Source organism: Phocoena sinus, chromosome 2, assembly GCF_008692025.1.
Source record: "Phocoena sinus isolate mPhoSin1 chromosome 2, mPhoSin1.pri, whole genome shotgun sequence".
Lineage (NCBI taxonomy): Eukaryota > Metazoa > Chordata > Mammalia > Artiodactyla > Phocoenidae > Phocoena > Phocoena sinus.
Window position 1 is genome coordinate 84,426,686 of NC_045764.1, and position 11,560 is coordinate 84,438,245.

The 11,560-nt window shown below is 35.9% G+C and overlaps 1 protein-coding gene across 5 annotated transcripts in view; it reads left to right on the forward strand.

Moving 5' to 3' along the window:
• The window catches only part of GABPB1 (GA binding protein transcription factor subunit beta 1), a 77,310-nt gene extending 66,058 nt beyond the window's left edge, over positions 1-11,252 (forward strand). For 3 of the 5 annotated variants that reach the window (XM_032623715.1, XM_032623712.1, XM_032623713.1), the window contains exons 7-9: positions 1,239-1,424; positions 4,659-4,774; positions 9,746-11,252. In XM_032623715.1, the coding sequence (XP_032479606.1) occupies positions 1,239-1,424; positions 4,659-4,774; positions 9,746-9,898 (455 nt within the window). In that variant the 3' untranslated portion in view covers positions 9,899-11,252. The remainder of the gene's footprint in view (positions 1-1,238; positions 1,425-4,658; positions 4,775-9,745) is intronic. The other 2 variants (XM_032623714.1, XM_032623716.1) reach the window with 1 other exon arrangement.
• Positions 11,253-11,560: the final 308 nt, after the last annotated feature.

Genomic DNA, 11,560 nt, shown 5'->3' on the forward strand with positions numbered 1-11,560 from the left:
TCAGCATGTGTCTACCAAGAACAAGGACAGCTTCCTACGTATTCACAGTTCTATTATGTTTCTTAAAAACAATATTAATTTAGTAATATTATCTGGCATATGGTCCATATTCAAGTTTCCTCAGTTATCCCCAAAATGTCCTTTATAACTATTTGTTTTCACCCAGGATCCAATCAAAGTTCACACACTATATTCGAGTATTATGTCTCTTTAGTCTCCCCCAATCTAGGACAGTCTTACTGCCTCACTTGTTCTTTATGACACTGAAATCTTTGTAGAGTTTAAGCCAGTTGTCTGCAGGATCACTCACATTCTAGATTCATTTGTTTCTTAATAATTAGATTCAGGTCAAACATTTCCAGTAAGAGCACAGGGATATTTTGTAATCTCCTGTTGCATCACATCAGGAGTCACTTTAATTGCTGTGTAGTATGCCAGTGCATGAATCTACCAGTTTATTCATTCTACTTTTGACAGATATCTGATTTGTTTCAAGTTTTTGACTATTATGAGTAAAGCTGCTATGCGTAGTCTTTTGGGATCAGTAGTTGGGCATAGCTTGTGGCAAAGGATTTTGGCAATTTCTTTACCTAGGCAAGACCTGGAGTGCTGTGTTCAGCTGCCAGAATCCTCGCTGAACCTTTCATAAAACATTGAGAACATAGTTTTGACTTTTATTTATGTAAATGTTAATATATTTTTTCATAGCCTACAGTACCAGATCTATTTGCCACTTATTATGAAGGCAACCCTTGCTCACACAATCCAAAAAGGGAATACTGTTTATTCTCTCTGCTTGAAGAATACAAATTTCCATGTTTTGTTGGATAGGAAATGTATATCAACTCATATATGTAAATTTGAATGGAGTATAACCACATACAATATCTTCTTTTTTGGATTGTGGAATCTTATTAAGCTGGCATAACGTTTGTCATATCTGTGACCTTAGGAGAGCTTCTAAATTTCATACCTCATAGAACTAAATGAAGATAGTTTATTTAAACATGTGCATGCATAGATAGTTAGAACTCACTTATTGTAAATTGTGGGACTTCTAGTCAACTGTTTACATAGGTATCTACAACACCACTGGAGACTGAATTTAAAAACCATGTAAAAGCTTTTCTGTGTAAGAAAGAAGTAAGGACAGCAAAGGTAGCAGAGCAAAAATAAACTTCTGTTCATACTTTTATATATGTTCACTGATTTTTACATATATATGTATTTTTTTCCAGTAGTGGCTACGGAGGAAGTAGTTACTGCAGAATCTGTGGATGGTGCAATTCAGCAAGTAGTTAGTTCAGGGGGTCAACAAGTCATCACAATAGTTACAGATGGAATTCAGCTTGGAAATTTGCACTCCATTCCAACCAGTGGAATAGGTCAGCCCATCATTGTGACCATGCCAGATGGACAACAAGGTTTGTAGAAGGCATTTACATAAAGTTTGCATTTATTCTTAATCCTCAGGAAATTGTGACATGTTTTTCAAAGCATTTATTTTTGCCTTAAATGTTGTTTTTGTAACCTTTTGCAGCAGACTTAATTGCCTAGTTTTATTTGCTTAGGCTACTGTTAAAATTAGCTTGCTTTCTCTGAGTGTATACTAGGTACAAAGAGGAATTGGCCCCAAAGTATTCTGGTTGGAAAATGAGCTTAAATAAATAATTCAAAATCAGTATTGGACAATACTTTCCTAGGCCATTTAATACAATTCAGATATCATACGGGCTTTTAAAAACACCATGTGAAAAAAAGCTACTTAAAAAGAAGTTGGACTTAGGAGTTATGGTAGGAACATAGTGACAACTTTTAGCAGCTTTGTTGATAATTGTCCCAATTTTTTCCTTTTGAGTAATAAGAGAGTAGTAATAAGATAGATGAAACATAAACCCCAGTTTCATGTTTAGTGAACTAAAAGACTGAGAAAACCACAAAATTCCATATTTTAAGTGCTTGCCAAAAACATCTTAAGATCTAAGCCAGGGCAGTAGAACCCTCAGGGAAGCCCCCAGTCGTGCATCAAGAAAAGAGGTTGAGCTCAGAAATCAGCAATAAATATACACTTCCAGTAAGACAGGACCCAATCTGAGTAAGAAGTGCTGCAAGTAGGATTAAGATAGACTACAGCATGAAAGCTGGAGGAAGCAGAAAGTTCCTATCTGAACAAGCATCCCAGTACCCAGTACTCCGTACTCCCCCACCCCCCACCAAAAAAAGTATGTGCACACATAACCTTTTAGAAAACGACTAGGATTGCAGAGACCAAGCCTCTTCATGGCCTGTGAAGGAATTAGGGAATGGAAGGGCTGGAGGTAGAAGTTCTCCTAAACCAGGTTTGGTTTAGAGTGATAGTGGAGGTATGGCCCTGCAGAGAGGCCAGGTCTCAAGGAATGATTTTGTTGCCATAGCAGTGGAGGAGGAAACCCTTGACCTGTGGAGCCTGGGAGGCTTTTCTCACTGCTATGCAGAAATCTCCTGCTGGTGGTCCAAGATTTGGATCAAGCCCAGGTACTTTCACAAAGCTTTAAAGAACTAATTCTAATTATATAGAAAAGAAGAAACTTTCAAAGTATTTGTTTTAAGCAGATATAACATTGTTTCCAAAACCTGACATTATACACACAGTCTAATCTCATTGTTGAACAAATGGAAAGAAACTCATGTTTTTGGATAGGCTGACTCACTATTATAAAGCTCTCAATTCTTCCTGAGTTAATTGATAAATGTAATGTGATAGGGAAAAAAAGACTGTATTAGTTTGCTAGGGCTGCCATAACAAACTACCACAGACTGGGTGACTTAACAGAAGTTTATCTTCTCACAGTGCTGGAAGGTGGAAGTCCAAGATCAAGGTGTTGGCAGGTTTGGTTTCTTCTGAGGCCTTTCTCCTTGGCTTGCAAATGGCTGCCTTCTTGCTGTGTCCTGATATAGTCAGCCCTCAGTCTGTGTGTGTTGTCTGCGACCTAACCTCTTATAAGGACACCAGTCTTATTGGATTAGGACCCACTTAAATGACTTCATTTTGGACTTCTCTGGTGGCGCAGTGGTTAAGAATCTGCTTGCCAATGCAGGGGACATGGGTTCGAGCCCTGGTCAGGGAAGATCCCACATGCCACGGAGCAACTAAGCCGGTGCACCAAAGCTACCGAGTCTGTGCTCTAGAGCCCGCAAGCCACAACTACCAAAGCCTGCGTGCCTAGAGCCCATGCTCCGCAGCAAGAGAAGCCACCACAATGAGAAGCCTGTGCACTGCAACAAACAGTTGCCCCCGCTCGCCACAGCTAGAGAAAGTCTGTGCACAGCAACGAAGACCCAACGCAGCCAAAAATAAAACCAAAATCTCATTTTACCTTTTTAACCTTTTTAAAGGCCCTATCTCCAAATACATTTTGAGGTACTGGGGGTTAGGACTTACAACATTTGAATTTTGAGGGGGACACAATTCAAGCCATAACAAAGACTAATAGGTCTTTTTCTGGAACTAGCCAAACAGATTCTGAAGTTTATTTTGATGGAGGAGGAGGGAAGAAGACTAAGGATAACTAGAAAAGAAGAGCAATGAGAGGACTCTACTGAATATTAAAATAAACTTTTAAAGCTTTCATAATTTAAAAATTATAACTGGAAAATGAATATATAGACTATGTAGGTAGTCCAGTGAAACAGATATAATTCTCAGTTCTTCTTGAATAAATTTATAAGTGTAATGTAATATGGTATGAGTTAAAAGAAATACTTTAATTCTCAATATTTCTAATGTTTTTAATTACATTGTACTAAATAAATAATAGTTTTACTATTTTTTCATTTATTTACATTTATAAGTGACAGTAGGAGAGTTTTTAATGTTTTGACAACCTTAAAGGCTGTAGGACAGTTGTAATTTTTCCCATTGATGATTAAGATTGTTTCGCATGGTTTTAGCTTGCACAGTCATGTTTATGTTCCCGCATTGGTATGCAAAGCAAGGTCAGCCTCTCGCTCTCTGTATATTTACATTTATGTAAAGAGATACTAAAAATTGGGACAGTCTAACAACCCAGTGGAAAAACAAGCAAAGTTTATAAACAGACATTGTTCATAATGGTGTATCCTCACAGTGGAATATAATGCAGCTAAATGAAAGAAAGCTCTCTGTGTGTTGGTGAAAGATACCCTAGATATATGGAGTGAAAAAAACAGACACAGAACGATATATCTATCTTATGTATGTTTGAATGTATGTTTTGTATGTATGCTACCTTTTGTGTAAGAGAGAGAAAAAGGAGAATGTATATTCATGTTTGGTTTTACATAAATGAACACACGAACAATGTATAAGCAACCAGTAAAAGTATCTGTTTTAGCAAGGGTGAAGTCAGACCTCTCAAAATATGCTTGTTACGTATTATTTTGATTTTGAGCCAATGAATGTATTATCTATAAAATTAAAAAAATAAGTAGGTACCTTAAACAATAAGTAGTTTTCAGTAAATAGACAAGAAGTTGAAGACAAATATGGACATTTCTCATAAATAGCAAATCAGTGTTTTGAAATTATTGTTTTTGGAATATATTTATTTTAGATGAGTTGCATCAACAATCTCAAGACTAGTTTTAATTCTTCTAAACCTATCTGTAAATGAAGTAATGTGTACATTTTTTCATTTTAGTATTAACAGTACCAGCAACAGACATTGCTGAAGAAACTGTTATAAGTGAAGAACCACCAGCCAAGAGACAATGTATTGAAATAATTGAAAACCGGGTGGAGTCTGCAGAAATAGAAGTAAGGAGTCTTTTACCCGGTGTGTTTTGCTGCAGTCATCCAAAATAAATTCCATTTGCTTTTCTTTCTTTCTTTTTTTTTTTGTCTTTTATATTTATTACTGACAGTATTGTTTTGATATAGCATGAGTACTTTTTTGTCTAATTTTTTGGCCTTATCCATATAGCAAGCCTTCAATAAATAAATATTGAATGAATGAATGAATGAGTAAAGAATTTGTTTGTAACAAAGTCTGTCATCATGGTAACATTGGAATGTCTTTTGTTCTTATACTGCATCCTTTATTTTCTATTAAATTTACATACATCATTCTCCCAAGTCACTAAAGGGAATGTCACTATATATTGACTAAAAAAATTTTTTTCTTTCAAAAGTGAAAGGCGAGTGCCTATTTGGGCTGGAAGATGCTCTTAAAGAATGTTGAAGTTTGTCAGCTGAGTTATTTTGTAAAAAGCCATAGGTAACTGTTTATTTCACGATTAAGTCCCTTAAGGAAATTAAATTTAGACTAACTGTTGATAGGATTCACCTTCTTTTCCCTCTGCCAAACTAGTTAGTAATTGTAAACTAGTTTGTAAGTGTAACCAAACCATAGTTATTACCTCACAGATTTTTTTCTCACATGACTGTAAATAGTTATGTTTTCCAAAGTTGATATTAACTTATATCAAATGAAAATAAGATCATTCTTGAATAACTTTGAAAGAGCAACTGCAGTGTAAAGAAAAGAATATTGGACTTGAAATTACATGAGCTGGATATGAATCCCACCTTTTGCCCCTCCCTATTAGCTTTGAGGCAAGTTATCTTACCTTTCTGAGTTCCTGTTTATTTTCTCCCAAATTGGAATTTAAGATAACAATATCTGTATTTTGGGGTTTTTATGAGAGTTGAAAAAGTCAGCATACTCATTATATACACATTCATAGTATCTAATATGTGTGAATAATAAATGTTGGTGAATATTTAGGAATTCTTTGTTATCATAGAAAAGAGAAGATTTTAAAAAATGCCATCTAAAGGCAACATAATTCTTGACTGAGGACAATTAGAAAATATCCTTGCCCAAATTCGTTTACATGTAAGACTGGTACATCTTTGGCCACAATCTCAAAGGACATATTATTGAGTTACGAAGAATTTGATTCGTGGTTTAACCAGAATGTTTGATAAACTTGTGACTTTAATTATTGAGGGTGAGTTGTTTCATTTCTTCAAAATTTAAAGTGATATTCAGTACACTGAAGTTTTTATCAACTAACCATTTATTTCATTGAATGGTATCAGTATACTTATTATTTTAAAATCTTTAATGTCTTCTACTGATAAATCAGTTGATCTTGTTTTCTGGCATATAAGGTGAGAAAGATTTTGTGATGTACTTTGCTTTAACTAATTAATAAAACATTTTTAAATTACTTGAATTTTTATTGAACATAAACTGACTCAATTCAACATTTCTTTTCATTGAAGTATAGTAGATTTATGTCAATTCAGCATTTTCAAAATAATGAATGTGCAGGCTGTACCTTTATTTACCTAACAACCAGTGAGAATTTCTGTTTTCATCAAAAATCAACCTAATTCCACTCTTACAGTCTTTCAGAGACCAAGGAGAATAATCGCAAATAACAAGAAAGTATGAATTGAGGTATATAAATTAACTAGAACCAAGGAGAATAGAACTTCAGGGAGATGGAATTTTAGCTTGATATAAAGAACTTCACGAGTTAGTTTTAGCTTAATTTTAGTAATTAGAGCTTTCTGGTAATGGAAGTCTTATTCTCCATCACTGGAAATGTTCAAGCCAAAGTTGCAGGATGTTAGAGCTATTACAGAGAGACTTTGAAGCATGCAGTGAGAAGAGATGGTAGAGGTGGGCAGGGGATACAGAATGAAGAGAGACCTCCAATGTTTTCTAAAACAAGGTAATCATTTCCTTATAGTACATAAGAGTTCTTTTGATTTTATTTTCTGAGGTGACCAATAGAGTTATCTTGGGGGTATACTTTTATATTCCTTTCTAAGTGATTGCTTAGCCATTAACCCAAAAAGTTTCTTTAAAGCAGTGCTTCTCACCTGGAGCAATTTTGACCCCAGGGGACATTTGGCAATGTCTGGATACATTTCGGGTTGTCACAATGAGGGACATGCCACTGACATTTAGTGGATAGAGGCTGGGGATGCTGCTAAACACTATACACATCCTACAATGTGTGTTTTGCTGCTCAGTTCTGCAGTTGTGGTAGGAAAGCAGCCATGGGCAATTTGGAAATGAGTGGGTATGGCTGTATTTCAGAAAAACTTTATAAAAACAGGATCATATTTGACCCATGGCAGTTAGAAAATGGACAGCTCAATGGGCAAGGAGAGAGCTCAAACACCCTGCCTAGTTTCTCTCTTTTTAAAAAAAACATTTAATGGTTAAGAATATGAGTCTGGAAGCAGATTTAGGTTTGAATAATAATCTTCTGAGTGTGATTGGTCAAGTTATTTAGCCTTTCAAGGCTTGGCTTCCCCATCAGTAAAAAGGGGAAAATAATAGCACCTACATTATCAGAGTGTTGTAAGGTTTAAATGAGAATGCATGTGAAGGACTAGTACAGTGGTGAGCATATAGTAAATGCTCAGTAACTGTTAGTTGTATTAGTATTATCTTCTAAAATTTATATTGTGGTATGGTAGAAGATAAATCACTTTAATGATTTTTTTTTGCTTTATAATAGCTAAAGTAAAATAAATTTGAATATTAGAAAATTACATATAAAACTATTAAAAGATAATTGTTAATAGCTGAAGCAGAATTCAAGAATCTTGTTTGGAATTTAAAAAGCAAACTCGAAGTCTTTCTTTGTTCTATTATTCTCTTGCCTAATGTAATCATAATACATTGCTTGGGCTTGGAGTTGAAGTGTAAGGTATCTTCCTTACTGCTTTCATCTCCTGAAATAATTGTGAATCTCTTGCTGTTTCTAAGTGTGAATAAATAGGTAATACTAGAAGATGCCTTAGAGTTAATCTTTTCTAATATTTCCAACCAAATCAGGGCAAGTTTTTATCCATATTCAAAACTTTGGCTGCCAAAGGATCTTATTTCTTAGTACATGTAAAAGTATAAAACACTTATGCATGGCTGTACTCACAGGCCGTACTCCTGCCAGAGGTAGGGGTCTAGCTCCCACCCTTCCACTGGTGCCCAAAGTCCTGCATAGTTCGCTGCCAGGGACTGGTGTCAGTTGCTTACGTGAGGCTGGCATCTTGCCTGAAGTAAGGAGAAAAGGATAGTAGGGTAGGGCGTAGGCATTTCTTCTACTTGTACATTTTGTGTAATTGGAAGATTTGGAGACTACTTGTATAATCAATCACTCTTACATTTGGTGGACTCATGGGAAAAATAAATGTTAGATCTAGCTTCATTCTCAGTGTGGAGAAGGCAGTGGGATCACAGGAAGGCAGGAGTATTATACATGTTCCTCCTTGTGGACCATGTGAATAGTGGAGGGTAAGGAATCTTTCGGTGTTCACAATGGAGAAGGGTCTAGGAGGCAGTGGAAGAGACCACAGTGCCCTCTTTCCCAGCAAGCTTCTTACCCCTCGCCTTTACCTTCAGTTCTCTCTTTTAAGTGTCTTGTCCAGTGTGAACCTGGCCTCTTTTTGCCATTAGTAGTCCTACCCTCAGCCCCCACCCCAAGCAGAAGGCCTGGGCTTCTGTAATGAGGTTGAACTTGGACCTGGGCAAGTTGAGTTTTTGTCCATGTGCTTACTAGAGGTATGGGAAAGGAATCTTTGAAGTGTTTTCCCTTAGGCAACTGTATAGGGACAGAGTGAGGAGAGGAGAAAGAATACCACTTACATTGGACCAGAGTTGTGTTTTTCCTCTCAATTTGTTCAGGAATTTGATACATATATTTTACAGCATATAATATAATGAATCACAGTAGAGAAATTAGTATTTTATTGGTTTGTAAAATGGTATAATTTAGGAAACACTAATCTAGACCAGCACTCTTCATTTTAAAGATGAGGAATCTTGCTTGCTGTCATAGGGAAAGATAGTTTTATTTATTTACTTTTTTATAAAAAATTATTTATTTATGGCTGCGTTGGCTGCTTTCTCTAGTTGCGGCGAGTGGGTTTACTCGTTGCGGTGCGCGGGCGGCCCATTGCGGTGGCTTCTCTTGTTGTGGAGCGCAGGCTCTAGGCACGCGGGCTTCAGTAGTTGTGGCGCAAGGGCTCAGTAGTTGTGGGTCGTGGGCTCTAGAGCGCAGTCTCGGTAGTTGTGGTGCACGGGCTTAGTTGCTCCGCGGCATGTGGGATCTTCCTGGACCAGGGCTCGAACCCGTGTCCTCTGCATTGGCAGGCGGATTCTTAACCACTGTGCCACCACGGAAGTCCCGGGAAAGATAGTTTTAAAAGCAGTAATATTAGAACCTCATAACCCTGACTCCTTATTGTGTTACCATGAGAAAGCTACATTGTCTCTGAGCATCATTTTCCTCATCTGTAAAATGGGCATAATGTCTGTCTTAGAGACTTGTTATTGGAAATTACCTTGTTTATATATATAATGGGTGCTCAATAAATATTAAGTTTTTTATAATTAGTAGCTTTTTAACATCACAGATAAAGATGTGAAGAGGTATGGTGGTATATTTCCCTGTTAAAGTTCTTCACTAGTTTTTGTAGTATGTATAAAAGTACAGGTAACCAATTTGGGTTCATTATGATAGTCTTATTTCTAATTAGAAAGTAATTTCCTTGAGGTCAGAAACTAATCTGTATCTCGTAGTGTGGAGCTCGAAATTAGGGCTTTAATTATGAGGGAATTGGTGAAAAAGGCAAGATGTCTCAGAAATACCAATACGTGGCTACTTCTAGCAACTACAGATTTTTTTATTTGAAAGATGCATGCTTGTATGTGTTATTGTATTTGTGCAACAATTGAAAAAAAAAACTTTTTTTTTTAATTAGGAGAGAGAAGCTCTTCAGAAACAGCTGGATGAAGCTAATCGAGAAGCACAAAAATATCGACAGCAACTTCTAAAGAAAGAACAGGAAGCAGAGGCCTACAGACAGAAATTAGAAGCTATGACTCGTCTTCAGACTAATAAAGAAGCTGTTTAATTGAAATGAACATATAGTTTGAGTTTACTTTTGGTCAAGAAAGAATACAGTCTTGAACTGTACACAGTAAGGTGCAGTCATGGGAAGACAGGATAATAAAAGAGACTGCAGCTTGATAATTGGACTTAAGCCATGAGCTCTGAATCCTTGTAACATAAAACTTTACTTTAGAAGTTGTGAAATGTATTTAAAACTGAATTCTGTAAATAGTTTTTTTTTTTTACAGTTCCAAATGCGTTGATAAAGATTGTTGAAGAGATCCCAAAACACAATAAGCCACTGTTTTTTGTGAATTCTTTTTGATTTTAGTACAAACCTTAATTTCTCAGAAACAGAACAGTTTTAAGGGTGATCGTTGTTGATTAGACCAAATGTTGTGTAATAATTATGTGGTGGACTGATGCTGGAATTACTCCTGTAGGTATAAACTTCTATATGAAGAGAAGATTTCTCCCAGGAAATCTTGTACAGCTTTAAGTTGTCTCAGATTCTCTGAAAACATTTTTTAGAAAGCAAATTTTTATATTTGTTCAATTTCAGCTATACCCAATTAGATTTACATGTATATGAAGCAGATATTTTTAAAACTTTCTGTTTGTACATATTCTGCATGTTTTATAATTTCAAAATACATCACTTGCATAGGTATTTTTCCCACAAAGATGACGAAAGTTACTAGGAAAGAAAGAAACCCTTTTATTCTATAGGTCATTGAAACTAAGTAAGCTAGCAGCTGGTTTTATTGGAATGACAATGTTCTTGGAAGGAGCAGCTTACAAGATACCTTGAATTTGCAAACTGCAACATCTGCGCTTTTTTGAAAATTTCATAGTGGGGACGTGAAACAATTCTGTGCCTTCCATCATGATTTCCACATGAAAGCACTTTAAGGCACTGGATTTTAATATAATGTTTTCAGAAAACTCAAAGCATATGGGTTTCTGAAATATTTCATGGACTCATTTCCTCCCCAGGAAATTATTCTTACGGAAAAAAATTGCTTTTGTATGGTAGAACAGGAACTTTTTGTACTACGGTGATGCTATAGATATGTCTGACATAACTTTTACTTTCCCTGTGAAAGCTGTATGTCTGTGCTGTGACTGGCTCTCATCACAATATTGTTCAATTCCACAATGTATGGACATTAAACTCTGACATAGGGTTCTTTCTTTTTTGTAAACATAACTTCAAGTTCCTTTTCTTGTTTCATTTTTAAATGTTTTATTGCTTTATGAAAATGTTTAACCCTAAGACCCTTCTAGATTACCTATACTGTATAAAGAAGCAATTACCCTTAAAACTGTACTCTGCCCTACTTTTCTATTTTACAATTAAATATCTTTTCCACATATGTTCAGTGTAGACTTATATTTTGACCACATTTTATTCACACATTAAAAAGTTTGTTCTGTGTATTACGGCCATATTCCATGTATGGAAGTATTATAAATTCTTCACACTGTGTCTTAAAAGTACCTAAAACTGGGTTTTACAAATGCCAAGTCACATTTTCAGTTGCGTGAAGCTGCTTTTCTGTGTCTGTTTTTTAGTACGTTAGTGCATTTATGGATTTGTTATGTTAGGAAGGGTACCCTAACGTGTGCAGTGTCAGAGTAGAGCAGGGGCAGCGTGTTCACCCCACTGTGTAGTTTTGCTTCC